Source organism: Coregonus lavaretus (assembly GCF_964263955.1).
Source record: "Coregonus lavaretus genome assembly, contig: HAP1_SCAFFOLD_7779, whole genome shotgun sequence".
Classification (NCBI taxonomy): domain Eukaryota; kingdom Metazoa; phylum Chordata; class Actinopteri; order Salmoniformes; family Salmonidae; genus Coregonus; species Coregonus lavaretus.
This window is the reverse complement of record NW_028165330.1, coordinates 5,001-20,000: the sequence shown is the minus strand read 5'-3', so window position 1 is coordinate 20,000 and position 15,000 is coordinate 5,001. Positions and strand designations below refer to the sequence as shown.

Here is a 15,000-nt window from a genome sequence, read left to right as displayed (position 1 = left end):
TGCTGTGTGTGGTTGGGGACAGGGTAATGGTGTGTGTGTGTGGTTGGGGACAGGGTAATGCTGTGTGTGTGTGGGTTGGGGACAGGGTAATGCTGTGTGTGTGTGGGTTGGGGACAGGGTAATGCTGTGTGTGGTTGGGGACAGGGTAATGCTGTGTGTGGTTGGGGACAGGGTAATGCTGTGTGTGTGTGTGGGTTGGGGACAGGGTAATGGTGTGTGTGTGTGTGTGGGTTGGGGACAGGGTAATGGTGTGTGTGGTTGGGGACCGGGTAATGGTGTGTGTGTGTGTGGTTGGGGACAGGGTTATGGTGTGTGTGGTTGGGGACAGGGTAATGGTGTGTGTGTGTGTGGTTGGGGACAGGGTAATGGTGTGTGTGTGGTTGGGGACAGGGTAATGGTGTGTGTGGGTTGGGGACAGTGTAATGGTGTATGTGTGATGTTGGGGACAGGGTAATGGTGTGTGTGTGGGTTGGGGACAGGGTAATGGTGTGTGTGTGGTTGGGGACAGGGTAATGGTGTGTGTGGTTGGGGACAGGGTAATGGTGTGTGTGGTTGGGGACAGGGTAATGGTGTGTGGTTGGGGACAGGGTAATGGTGTGTGTGTGGTTGGGGACAGGGTAATGCTGTGTGTGGTTGGGGACAGGGTAATGGTGTGTGTGTGTGGTTGGGGACAGGGTATTGCTGTGTGTGTGTGGGTTGGGGACAGGGTAATGCTGTGTGTGTGTGGGTTGGGGACAGGGTAATGCTGTGTGTGGTTGGGGACAGGGTAATGCTGTGTGTGGTTGGGGACAGGGTAATGCTGTGTGTGTGTGTGGGTTGGGGACAGGGTAATGGTGTGTGTGTGTGTGTGGGTTGGGGACAGGGTAATGGTGTGTGTGGTTGGGGACCGGGTAATGGTGTGTGTGTGTGTGGTTGGGGACAGGGTTATGGTGTGTGTGGTTGGGGACAGGGTAATGGTGTGTGTGTGTGTGGTTGGGGACAGGGTAATGGTGTGTGTGTGGTTGGGGACAGGGTAATGGTGTGTGTGGGTTGGGGACAGTGTAATGGTGTATGTGTGATGTTGGGGACAGGGTAATGGTGTGTGTGTGGGTTGGGGACAGGGTAATGGTGTGTGTGTGGTTGGGGACAGGGTAATGGTGTGTGTGGTTGGGGACAGGGTAATGGTGTGTGTGGTTGGGGACAGGGTAATGGTGTGTGGTTGGGGACAGGGTAATGGTGTGTGTGTGGTTGGGGACAGGGTAATGCTGTGTGTGGTTGGGGACAGGGTAATGGTGTGTGTGTGTGGTTGGGGACAGGGTAATGCTGTGTGTGGTTGGGGACAGGGTAATGGTGTGTGTGGTTGGGGACAGGGTAATGGTGTGTGTGTGGTTGGGGACAGGGTAATGGTGTGTGTGTGTGTGTGTGTGTGTGGGTTGGGGACAGGGTAATGGTGTGTGTGGTTGGGGACAGTGTAATGGTGTGTGTGTGGGTTGGGGACAGGGTAATGCTGTGTGTGGTTGGGGACAGGGTAATGGTGTGTGTGTGTGGTTGGGGACAGGGTAATGCTGTGTGTGTGTGGGTTGGGGACAGGGTAATGCTGTGTGTGTGTGGGTTGGGGACAGGGTAATGCTGTGTGTGGTTGGGGACAGGGTAATGCTGTGTGTGGTTGGGGACAGGGTAATGCTGTGTGTGTGTGTGGGTTGGGGACAGGGTAATGGTGTGTGTGTGTGTGTGGGTTGGGGACAGGGTAATGGTGTGTGTGGTTGGGGACCGGGTAATGGTGTGTGTGTGTGTGGTTGGGGACAGGGTTATGGTGTGTGTGGTTGGGGACAGGGTAATGGTGTGTGTGTGTGTGTGGTTGGGGACAGGGTAATGGTATGTGTGTGGTTGGGGACAGGGTAATGGTGTGTGTGGGTTGGGGACAGTGTAATGGTGTATGTGTGATGTTGGGGACAGGGTAATGGTGTGTGTGTGGGTTGGGGACAGGGTAATGGTGTGTGTGTGGTTGGGGACAGGGTAATGGTGTGTGTGGTTGGGGACAGGGTAATGGTGTGTGTGGTTGGGGACAGGGTAATGGTGTGTGGTTGGGGACAGGGTAATGGTGTGTGTGTGGTTGGGGACAGGGTAATGCTGTGTGTGGTTGGGGACAGGGTAATGGTGTGTGTGTGTGGTTGGGGACAGGGTAATGCTGTGTGTGTGTGGGTTGGGGACAGGGTAATGCTGTGTGTGTGTGGGTTGGGGACAGGGTAATGCTGTGTGTGTGTGGGTTGGGGACAGGGTAATGCTGTGTGTGGTTGGGGACAGGGTAATGCTGTGTGTGTGTGTGGGTTGGGGACAGGGTAATGGTGTGTGTGTGTGTGTGGGTTGGGGACAGGGTAATGGTGTGTGTGGTTGGGGACCGGGTAATGGTGTGTGTGTGTGTGGTTGGGGACAGGGTTATGGTGTGTGTGGTTGGGGACAGGGTAATGGTGTGTGTGTGTGTGGTTGGGGACAGGGTAATGGTGTGTGTGTGGTTGGGGACAGGGTAATGGTGTGTGTGGGTTGGGGACAGTGTAATGGTGTATGTGTGATGTTGGGGACAGGGTAATGGTGTGTGTGTGGGTTGGGGACAGGGTAATGGTGTGTGTGTGGTTGGGGACAGGGTAATGGTGTGTGTGGTTGGGGACAGGGTAATGGTGTGTGTGGTTGGGGACAGGGTAATGGTGTGTGGTTGGGGACAGGGTAATGGTGTGTGTGTGGTTGGGGACAGGGTAATGCTGTGTGTGGTTGGGGACAGGGTAATGGTGTGTGTGTGTGGTTGGGGACAGGGTAATGCTGTGTGTGGTTGGGGACAGGGTAATGGTGTGTGTGGTTGGGGACAGGGTAATGGTGTGTGTGTGGTTGGGGACAGGGTAATGGTGTGTATGGGGTTGGGGACAGGGTAATGGTGTGTGTGGGGTTGGGGACAGGGTAATGGTGTGTGTGGTTGGGGACAGGGTAATGCGGTGTGTGTGTGTGTGTGGGGGTTGGGGACAGGGTAATGGTGTGTGGTTGGGGACAGGGTAATGGTGTGTGTGGTTGGGGACAGGGTAATGGTGTGTGTGTGGGTTGGGGACAGGGTAATGGTGTGTGTGGTTGGGGACAGGGTAATGGTGTGTGTGGTTGGGGACAGGGTAATGGTGTGTGTGGTTGGGGACAGGGTAATGCTGTGTGTGGTTGGGGACAGGGTAATGCTGTGTGTGTGGTTGGGGACAGGGTAATGCTGTGTGTGTGTGTGTGGTTGGGGACAGGGTAATGCTGTGTGTGTGTGTGTGTGTGGTTGGGGACATGGTAATGCTGTGTGTGGTTGGGGACAGGGTAATGCTGTGTGTGGTTGGGGACAGGGTAATGCTGTGTGTGGTTGGGGACAGGGTAATGCTGTGTGTGGTTGGGGACAGGGTAATGCTGTGTGTGTGTGTGGGTTGGGGACAGGGTAATGGTGTGTGTGTGTGTGTGTGGGTTGGGGACAGGGTAATGCTGTGTGTGGTTGGGGACAGGGTAATGCTGTGTGTGGTTGGGGACAGGGTAATGCTGTGTGTGTGTGGTTGGGGACAGGGTAATGCTGTGTGTGGTTGGGGACAGGGTAATGCTGTGTGTGGTTGGGGACAGGGTAATGCTGTGTGTGTGTGTGGGTTGGGGACAGGGTAATGGTGTGTGTGTGTGTGGGTTGGGGACAGGGTAATGGTGTGTGTGGTTGGGGACAGGGTAATGGTGTGTGTGTGTGTGGTTGGGGACAGGGTAATGGTGTGTGTGGTTGGGGACAGGGTAATGGTGTGTGTGTGTGTGTGTGGTTGGGGACAGGGTAATGCTGTGTGTGGTTGGGGACAGGGTAATGGTGTGTGTGTGTGGTTGGGGACAGGGTAATGCTGTGTGTGTGTGGGTTGGGGACAGGGTAATGCTGTGTGTGGGTTGGGGACAGGGTAATGCTGTGTGTGGTTGGGGACAGGGTAATGCTGTGTGTGGTTGGGGACAGGGTAATGCTGTGTGTGTGTGTGTGGGTTGGGGACAGGGTAATGGTGTGTGTGTGTGTGGGTTGGGGACAGGGTAATGGTGTGTGTGGTTGGGGACAGGGTAATGGTGTGTGTGGTTGGGGACAGGGTAATGGTGTGTGTGGTTGGGGACAGGGTAATGGTGTGTGTGTGTGTGGTTGGGGACAGGGTAATGGTGTGTGTGTGGTTGGGGACAGGGTAATGGTGTGTGTGGGTTGGGGACAGGGTAATGGTGTATGTGTGATGTTGGGGACAGGGTAATGGTGTGTGTGTGGGTTGGGGACAGGGTAATGGTGTGTGTGTGGTTGGGGACAGGGTAATGCTGTGTGTGGTTGGGGACAGGGTAATGGTGTGTGTGGTTGGGGACAGGGTAATGGTGTGTGGTTGGGGACAGGGTAATGGTGTGTGTGTGGTTGGGGACAGGGTAATGCTGTGTGTGGTTGGGGACAGGGTAATGGTGTGTGTGTGTGGTTGGGGACAGGGTAATGCTGTGTGTGGTTGGGGACAGGGTAATGGTGTGTGTGGTTGGGGACAGGGTAATGGTGTGTGTGTGGTTGGGGACAGGGTAATGGTGTGTGTGGGGTTGGGGACAGGGTAATGGTGTGTGTGGGGTTGGGGACAGGGTAATGGTGTGTGTGGTTGGGGACAGGGTAATGCGGTGTGTGTGTGTGTGTGTGTGGGTTGGGGACAGGGTAATGGTGTGTGGTTGGGGACAGGGTAATGGTGTGTGTGGTTGGGGACAGGGTAATGGTGTGTGTGGTTGGGGACAGGGTAATGATGTGTGTGTGTGTGGGTTGGGGACAGGGTAATGGTGTGTGTGGTTGGGGACAGGGTAATGGTGTGTGTGGTTGGGGACAGGGTAATGCTGTGTGTGTTTGGGGACAGGGTAATGCTGTGTGTGTGGTTGGGGACAGGGTAATGCTGTGTGTGTGTGTGGTTGGGGACAGGGTAATGCTGTGTGTGTGTGTGTGCGGTTGGGGACAGGGTAATGCTGTGTGTGTGTGTGGTTGGGGACATGGTAATGCTGTGTGTGGTTGGGGACAGGGTAATGCTGTGTGTGGTTGGGGACAGGGTAATGCTGTGTGTGGTTGGGGACAGGGTAATGCTGTGTGTGGTTGGGGACAGGGTAATGCTGTGTGTGTGTGGTTGGGGACAGGGTAATGCTGTGTGTGGTTGGGGACAGGGTAATGCTGTGTGTGTGTGGGTTGGGGACAGGGTAATGGTGTGTGTGTGTGGGTTGGGGACAGGGTAATGGTGTGTGTGTGGTTGGGGACAGGGTAATGGTGTGTGTGGGTTGGGGACAGGGCAATGGTGTGTGTGTGTGGGTTGGGGACAGGGTAATGGTGTGTGTGGGTTGGGGACAGGGTAATGGTGTGTGTGTGTGGTTGGGGACAGGGTAATGCTGTGTGTGGTTGGGGACAGGGTAATGGTGTGTGGTTGGGGACAGGGTAATGCTGTGTGTGGTTGGGGACAGGGTAATGGTGTGTGTGTGGGTTGGGGACAGGGTAATGCTGTGTGTGTGTGGGTTGGGGACAGGGTAATGGTGTGTGTGGTTGGGGACAGGGTAATGGTGTGTGTGGGTTGGGGACAGGGTAATGCTGTGTGTGGGTTGGGGACAGGGTAATGGTGTGTGTGTGGTTGGGGACAGGGTAATGCTGTGTGTGGTTGGGGACAGGGTAATGGTGTGTGGGTTGGGGACAGGGTAATGCTGTGTGTGTGTGGGTTGGGGACAGGGTAATGCTGTGTGTGGTTGGGGACAGGGTAATGCTGTGTGTGTGTGGGTTGGGGACAGGGTAATGCTGTGTGTGTGTGGGTTGGGGACAGTGTAATGCTGTGTGTGTGTGGGTTGGGGACAGGGTAATGCTAAAGACTATTGGGACCTTACTGTCCTGATGCTAGGGTTGGGGACAGGGTAATGCTAAAGACTACTGGGACCTTACTGTCCTGATGCTAGGGTTGGGGACAGGGTAATGGTGTGTGGTTGGGGACAGGGTAATGCTGTGTGTGTGGTTGGGGACAGGGTAATATTACTGTCCTGATGGGTTGGGCGATATGTCCTAAAAAACATATCTCATATTATTATTTTATCAAACTAATGGGCTATTCACGATATAGCTATTTATATTTAAAAAAAAAAATATATATATATATATATATATATATATATATATATATATATATATTCTCTAAATAAGCTGTGTTGTACAATTTAAAGGTAAAATACACTGCATTTCAAACAGTCATCAATAATCGAATGAATTCAAGGCTTGTGAAATTATACTTAGGCTAAATATAATCTTTCAACCGTAAGACCCACTATTAATTACATAAATTTATCAAAATAGTTTAACCTGCTTTTTTTTTCTATAATCACTGATCTGGCTTTCAGGTCCGCTTATGAAAATGAACCATGAACCATGCTCATTGACTTATAATGACGTTCTTCTGGTACCAGGCATTATAGAACATTAACACAGGTCTCATAAACAATCTCCCAAGCCCCACTGCTAGCGAGTAGCCAGCTAATATTTATATTTTTAAGTCTAGCCAACGTGGATCTATTTGCTAGCTAACAAGGTAGAACACTCGACTTGTTATGAACAGACCCTTCTGTCCGTCTCCAACTGTTTGTCCACTTTGTTCAGATGTTGAAATCAAGTGGCCTACCTTATTTCTCAGAATGAGAATGAGTTGCCAATTCCTTATATAATTGTGTTTTATGCTCATTGCACATTTATAAAACACAGACTAGACAGCTAGTATAACAGTCGTTGGCTAAAATGCTGCTAAGCGGTACGTGGAAAGCTTGACGGAAACTGAGCATTCATTTTCCTAAAGCAATGTTCATTGACACTCCCGTTTTAGTAGGGTCAGCACTTCACGCAATTTGAGGAGTTGAGGAAAAAGGGAATAGTTGGAAAAGTTAAAATGTTAGTATGAAAAAAAGAATGTTAGTATTAAAAGTTAGTATGTTGTCTTTTATATGAATTTTTGAATTGTTAACTTGTTTATATATGTTGTATTTTATTTTTTTAGTTCTCCTTTATTACAGTAAAATAATGTCTCAATATGTTTCGGTTTCCATATGACCGATTCTGGTGACCGAACTTCAAATGAAAATAGCGAGTTGAAACCGCTTGTCAGAGAGGAGGAAGTGATCTCTCATCTACAGTGGGGAGAACAAGTATTTGATACACTGCCGATTTTGCAGGTTTTCCTACTTACAAAGCATGTAGAGGTCTGTAATTTTTATCATAGGTACACTTCAACTGTGAGAGACGGAATCTAAAACAAAAATCCAGAAAATCACATTGTATGATTTTTAAGTAATTAATTTGCATTTTATTGCATGACATAAGTATTTGATCACCTACCAACCAGTAAGAATTCCGGCTCTCACAGACCTGTTAGTTTTTCTTTAAGAAGCCCTCCTGTTCTCCACTCATTACCTGTATTAACTGCACCTGTTTGAACTCATTACCTGTATAAAAGACACCTGTCCACACACTCAATCAAACAGACTCCAACCTCTCCACAATGGCAAAGACCAGAGAGCTGTGTAAGGACATCAAGGATACTTTGTAGACCGGCACAAGGCTGGGATGGGCTACAGGACAATAGGCAAGCAGCTTGGTGAGAAGGCAACAACTGTTGGCGCAATTATTAGAAAATGGAAGAAGTTCAAGATGACGGTCAATCACCCTCGGTCTGGGGCGCCATGCAAGATCTCACCTCGTGGGGCATCAATGATCATGAGGAAGGTGAGGGATCAGCCCAGAACTACACGGCAGGACCTGGTCAATGATCTGAAGAGAGCTGGGACCACAGTCTCAAAGAAAACCATTAGTAACACACTACGCCGTCATGGATTAAAATCCTGCAGCGCACGCAAGGTCCCCCTGCTCAAGCCAGCGCATGTCCAGGCCCACCTGAAGTTTGCCAATGACCATCTGGATGATCCAGAGGAGGAATGGGAGAAGGTCATGTGGTCTGATGAGACAAAAATAGAGCTTTTTGGTCTAAACTCCACTTGCTGTATTTGGAGGAAGAAGAAAGATGAGTACAACCCCAAGAACACCATCCCAACCGTGAAGCATGGAGGTGGAAACATCATTCTTTGGGGATGCTTTTCTGCAAAGGGGACAGGATGACTGGACCGTATTGAGGGGAGGATGGATGGGGCCATGTATCGCGAGATCTTGGCCAACAACCTCCTTCCCTCAGTAAGAGCATTGAAGATGGGTCGTGGCTGGGTCTTCCAGCATGACAACGACCCGAAACACACAGCCAGGGCAACTAAGTAGTGGCTCTGTAAGAAGCATCTCAAGGTCCTGGAGTGGCCTAGCCAGCCTCCAGACCTGAACCCAATAGAACATCTTTGGAGGGAGCTGAAAGTCTGTATTGCCCAGCAACAGCCCCGAAACCTGAAGGATCTGGAGAAGGTCTGTATGGAGGAGTGGGCCAAAATCCCTGCTGCAGTGTGTGCAAACCTGGTCAAGACCTACGGGAAACGTATGATCTTTGTAATTGCAAACAAAGGTTCCTGTACCAAATATGAAGCTTCAAATATGAAGCTTTTCTGATGTATCAAATACTTATGTCATGCAATAAAATGCAAATTAATTACTTAAAAATCATACAATGTGATTTTCTGGATTTTTGTTTTAGATTCCGTCTCTCACAGTTGAAGTGTAACTATGATAAAAAAATTACAGACCTCTACATGCTTTGTAAGTAGGAAAACCTGCAAAATCGGCAGTGTATCAAATACTTGTTCTCCCCACTGTATGTTGTTGTGAGTGGCAGGGGGAGGGGCTATGTTACCAGATTACGTTCTACAGGCTAAACTAGGTTACCGTTCTACAGACCTAGCCTACTCTTCATGTCTCATTCTGAACCACTCTGTCTGTGTACATGATAAGGGAGACTTACATCAGCTTCAGTGGGAGTTATCAAAAGCCCAGTGACCCCAGGCTAGACTTGACGAGAGTGGTAGCAGTGAGGTGAGAGAACAGAATGCAGGCTAATCGTCAGTTAGCTGACCAATCATTTGTTTAGTACGTACCACCACCTCTATCCCACAACCCCCTCCATGCTCTATGGCGAGAGTCCAGCTGTCTCTGGAACACACACCGTAACCATGACGTTCTCACAATGTATGTTTTTTTTTTCAAATAATTGATGTCTCGTTAAAAGTTTGAACCGAGAGACTGCGTTAATAATTAATCACTTTTTTTCCCTGATGCCACAAATGGAAAGCTGTGGTATTGGATGGCTACATCTGTAAGGTGAGAGGCAAACTAACTCACTGTAGTTCACTCCTGCTACCTGCATGACACTAGTCTCTCTCTGCTGTCGGCGTCTCCGGCTACAGACATGGATATCGGCTTTCAGAAGGTGAGACACACACAGACAGTGATTTAATAGAACAGGCTGGTACCATGGCTAGCAGGCCGTACTCAGGTGGGCTCTAGTAAAATGGGTTTTTTGTTTTTAGTTCATTTTCCTTGTAATTTGTTCCCTCTCTCATCATCAATTGTCTTGGCTGTGTAACAGACCTGGAGAGGGAGGGAGAAATGGATGGAGAGCGATTTAAGCAAAAGAGAGCGAGCTGTAATGAGACAGCTAATCCAGTTCCTCAGAGGGCTGCCCAGTTAGCTGCCTCACTCCTCATTCCAGCCGTGTGTGTGTGTGTGTGTGTGTGTGTGTGTGTGTGTGTGTTTGAGCCTTACTGCCATATTGAAACTGATTCCTTCCAAATACACATAAGTACGGGGGTCAAAATCAAATATGAAGGAACATTTTCCTGGCAATGAAATTCAACACAACATGTTGGATTTACCAGCGCTCGTGCTGATGCAACGCTAACCTGGTATTTGAACTTGTATCACAGAACAGCTCACTGTTGAACCAACGTTTACCAGCTCCGTAACAACTCACTGTTGAACCAACATTTACCAGCTCCGTAACAACTCACTGTTGACCCAACGTTTACCAGCTCTGTAACAACTCACTGTTGAACCAACGTTTACCAGCTCCGTAACAACTCACTGTTGACCCAACATTTACCAGCTCAGTAACAACTCACTGTTGAACCAACGTTTACCAGCTCCGTAACAACTCACTGTTGAACCAACGTTTACCAGCTCCGTAACAACTCACTGTTGAACCAACGTTTACCAGCTCAGTAACAACTCACTGTTGAACCAACGTTTACCAGCTCAGTAACAACTCACTGTTGAACCAACGTTTACCAGCTCCGTAACAACTCACTGTTGAACCAACATTTACCAGCTCCGTAACAACTCACTGTTGAACCAACGTTTACCAGCTCCGTAACAACTCACTGTTGAACCAACGTTTACCAGCTCCGTAACAACTCACTGTTGAACCAACGTTTACCAGCTCCGTAACAACTCACTGTTGAACCAACATTTACCAGCTCCGTAACAACTCACTGTTGAACCAACATTTACCAGCTCCATAACAACTCACTGTTGAACCAACGTTTACCAGCTCCGTAACAACTCACTGTTGAACCAACGTTTACCAGCTCAGTAACAACTCACTGTTGAACCAACGTTTACCAGCTCCGTAACAACTCACTGTTGAACCAACGTTTACCAGCTCCGTAACAACTCACTGTTGACCCAACATTTACCAGCTCAGTAACAACTCACTGTTGACCCAACATTTACCACAGCTCAGTAACAACTCACTGTTGAACCAACGTTTACCAGCTCCGTAACAACTCACTGTTGAACCAACGTTTACCAGCTCCGTAACAACTCACTGTTGAACCAACGTTTACCAGCTCAGTAACAACTCACTGTTGAACCAACGTTTACCAGCTCCGTAACAACTCACTGTTGAACCAACGTTTACCAGCTCCGTAACAACTCACTGTTGAACCAACGTTTACCAGCTCAGTAACAACTCACTGTTGAACCAACGTTTACCAGCTCCGTAACAACTCACTGTTGAACCAACGTTTACCAGCTCCATAACAACTCACTGTTGAACCAACGTTTACCAGCTCCGTAACAACTCACTGTTGAACCAACGTTTACCAGCTCCGTAACAACTCACTGTTGACCCAACGTTTACCAGCTCCGTAACAACTCACTGTTGACCCAACATTTACCAGCTCCGTAACAACTCACTGTTGACCCAACATTTACCAGCTCAGTAACAACTCACTGTTGACCCAACATTTACCAGCTCAGTAACAACTCACTGTTGAACCAACATTTACCACAGCTCCGTAACAACTCACTGTTGACCCAACATTTACCACAGCTCCGTAACAACTCACTGTTGACCCAACATTTACCAGCTCCGTAACAACTCACTGTTGAACCAACGTTTACCACAGCTCCGTAACAACTCACTGTTGACCCAACATTTACCAGCTCCGTAACAACTCACTGTTGAACCAACGTTTACCACAGCTCCGTAACAACTCACTGTTGACCCAACATTTACCAGCTCCGTAACAACTCACTGTTGAACCAACGTTTACCACAGCTGAGTGCAGTCTCCAACACACACACACACACACACTATAACATCTCAATGCTACATTCCCCATCACCCCACTGGTCCTTCACAGCACATTAGCCGATCCTGCTAACCTTCCGGTACCCATCTCATTCCTTCCACTACAAATCACCACACACACACACACACACACACACACACACACACACACACACACACATACCTATCAGTGGTTGCCTGTCTCTCTCTGTCTACTCCATACCTATCAGTGGTTGCCTGTCTCTCTCTAATGTATACTCCATACCTATCAGTGGTTGCCTGTCTCTCTCTAATGTCTACTCCATACCTATCAGTGGTTGCCTGTCTCTCTCTAATGTCTACTCCATACCTATCAGTGGTTGCCTGTCTCTCTCTAATGTCTACTCCATACCTATCAGTGGTTGCCTGTCTCTCTCTGTCTACTCCATACCTATCAGTGGTTGCCTGTCTCTCTCTAATGTCTACTCCATACCTATCAGTGGTTGCCTGTCTCTCTCTAATGTATACTCCATTACAGCCATTCATGTTGTTACTGTACTGTATTTGTTCTAGTGCTTCCACACCAGCCCTGCAAACACGTTGTCTACATCCACATGTTGGCTAGTTCTGTTTTTTTGCTACACACAGTGTTTTGGGGACTTTGTGTTCTGTGTAAGTAAACAAATCATTTCTGACAAATACTTTTTATCACGGTCAGTCAATGTCCCACCGATATGGTCATAGCCAGGCACCTCAACTTCGACATGATCACCACTCTACCTTCTCCTCTTTGTGTCACCACTCGACTACCTTCTCCTCTTTCTGTGTCACCACTCGACTACCTTCTCCTCTTTCTGTGTCACCGCTCGACTACCTTCTCCTCTTTCTGTGTCACCACTCGACTACCTTCTCCTCTTTCTGCGTCACCGCTCGACTACCTTCTCCTCTTTGTGTCACCCCTCGACTACCTTCTCCTCTTTCTGCGTCACCGCTCGACTACCTTCTCCTCTTTCTGTGTCACCACTCGACTACCTTCTCCTCTTTCTGCATCACCACTCGACTACCTTCTCCTCTTTCTGTGTCACCACTCGACTACCTTCTCCTCTTTGTGTCACCACTCGACTACCTTCTCCTCTTTCTGCGTCACCGCTCGACTACCTTCTCCTCTTTCTGTGTCACCGCTCGACTACCTTCTCCTCTTTCTGTGTCACCACGCGACTACCTTCTCCTCTTTCTGTGTCACCACGCGACTACCTTCTCCTCTTTGTGTCACCACTCGACTACCTTCTCCTCTTTCTGTGTCACCACTCGACTACCTTCTCCTCTTTCTGTGTCACCACTCGACTACCTTCTCCTCTTTCTGTGTCACCACTCGACTACCTTCTCCTCTTTCTGTGTCACCGCTCGACTACCTTCTCCTCTTTCTGTGTCACCGCTCGACTACCTTCTCCTCTTTCTGTGTCACCGCTCGACTACCTTCTCCACTCCTTCATCCCCCTGCTCCCCGACCTACAGTTCTAATATACTGAGTGTACAAAACATAAACTGACCGTGACATAGACTGACACGGTGAATCCAGGTGAAAGCTATGATCCCTTATCGATGTCACTTGTTAAATCCACTTTAACCAGCGTAGATGAAGGGGAGGAGAATGGTTAAAGAAGGATTTAAGAAGCCTTCAGACATTGATTGTGTATGTGTGCCATTCAGAGGGTGAAGACAAAATATTTAAGTGTCTTTGAACGGGGTGGGTATGGTAGTAAGTTGCTTTGTGTGCCAAGAACTACAACACTGCTGTTTTTTTTTCACGCTCAACAGTTTCCCATGTGTACCCAAAGGACATCTAGCCAACATGACACAACTGTGGGAAGCATTAAAGTCAACAAGGGCCAGCATTAGGCTTAGGTGGTATACTGTATACCGGGGTATTTGGAAATACCTACGGGATGTTTTTTTTTCAATACATTTTAATATTTGTAGGTATTTTTTAAGTGCATACCTGCAGTCAACTTGTGCAATGCATTAGGAGATAAACACATCATTTTCTTATTTCACCTGTCACATTATTTTATATTATGATAATTATAACTCACAGTTGAGCCAGGAGAAAGCTGGAGCAGGTGAGTCCAGCTGTGTATTGACAGGGGGAGTATGTGAGTCCAAAACGTAGAAAGACATTTCTTATGCGTTTTATATTTTTTTCCCTAGCTCCTATATGTGTAGCTTTATGAGCTGGATTGCCTGTCTTTGTAATTAGTTTATTGTTGTTTGCGCTCGTTAGCATATTTAGCTAGTAGACTCCATGGAAATGTGCTGTTATTAGTTAGGGCTGGGCAGTATTTTACTATAAACCGGTATTGATGCACGGACCGGTTTGAGTTTTTACTTTACCTTCTATAACGGTATTTCAATGTCAGTTTTGTATAGTTTACTCCGTTTGCTTCTTGAGTCATCTCTCTCTCTCTCTCTCTCTCTCCCTCTCCCTCTCCCTCTCTCTCTCTCTCTCTCTCTCTCTCTCTCTCTCTCTCCCCTCTCGCTCTCCCCCTCTCTCTCTCTCTCTCCTGCTGCATGCCGCTAACCACACCAAGCCCCCGTCACTCAAGGAGAGAGCAGTTGCTCGGCCTCGGAGTCACGGGCACTTTCTTGCCGTTCACTCCTCGTGGTTTTGATGGATGCAACAATGTTGGTGACACAAGCGTTCTATAATTACACTATTCCTTTTTTTTGCATCTTACTGTCTGCAAAATACTGTTTGCTAGTTTGACTTTTCTTAGCAAGGTGTTGCTAAAATAATTTGTGTTAGCCGATAGTTGCTCGTTAGCTGGCCAGCTAGCTAAATGCACTAAGAGTCAGAGCAAAGCTAGTTAGCTAATACTGCCTGGTACCAGTGCTAGATAAGCATGTGTGTGCAACGGTATCTTATCAGAGAGGAATAGGTGAAGCATGAATATGTTGGCTAGCTAGCTAGCATGAAGTAATGTAACATGTCATGTAATGTAACATCTAATTAGGGTCACCTGGAAACACTGACAAACTTTGGTTCCTACCCGGTCAATAATTCCTCACTGGCTTATTAATTTGTTGTCATGTCAAACAACAATGTATTCAAGGTGCGTCCCACTATATTCCAACTACAGAATTAGAATAATCAATATATTTCCATGATTCCAACAGTTCAATAAACTAAACCGCGATTTGTTTGTCCATATCACGCTGCGTGGCAACAGTGTGGACAGGATAATAAAAGTGCAGGAAATGCGAAAATTGCTGAATTTGTTTTGGGTTTGGCGTGTATATTTCTTAAATAGTGTTGTTTTTACTGTTAAGTGTTGCACTTTTAAATGCAACTTCAACTGAAGTTTGATACGATTTCATTCACTTTGCATACAGACCTCATACAGACCCCCTACAGACCTCATACAGACCCCCTACAGACCCCCTACAGACCTCATACAGACTCCCTACAGACCCCCTACAGACCTCCTACAGACCTCAT

The 15,000-nt window shown here is 48.1% G+C and overlaps 1 protein-coding gene across 1 annotated transcript in view; it reads left to right on the top strand.

The window, feature by feature from the left end:
• Positions 1-9,216: 9,216 nt before the first annotated feature.
• LOC311115977 (divergent protein kinase domain 2A-like) overlaps positions 9,217-15,000 on the top strand; it is a gene marked incomplete at its 3' end in the record, with an annotated part of 6,868 nt that continues 1,084 nt past the window's right edge. The window contains exon 1 of the mRNA XM_084191093.1: positions 9,217-9,383. Within this exon, the coding sequence (XP_084047219.1) occupies positions 9,363-9,383 (21 nt within the window). The remainder of the gene's footprint in view (positions 9,384-15,000) is intronic.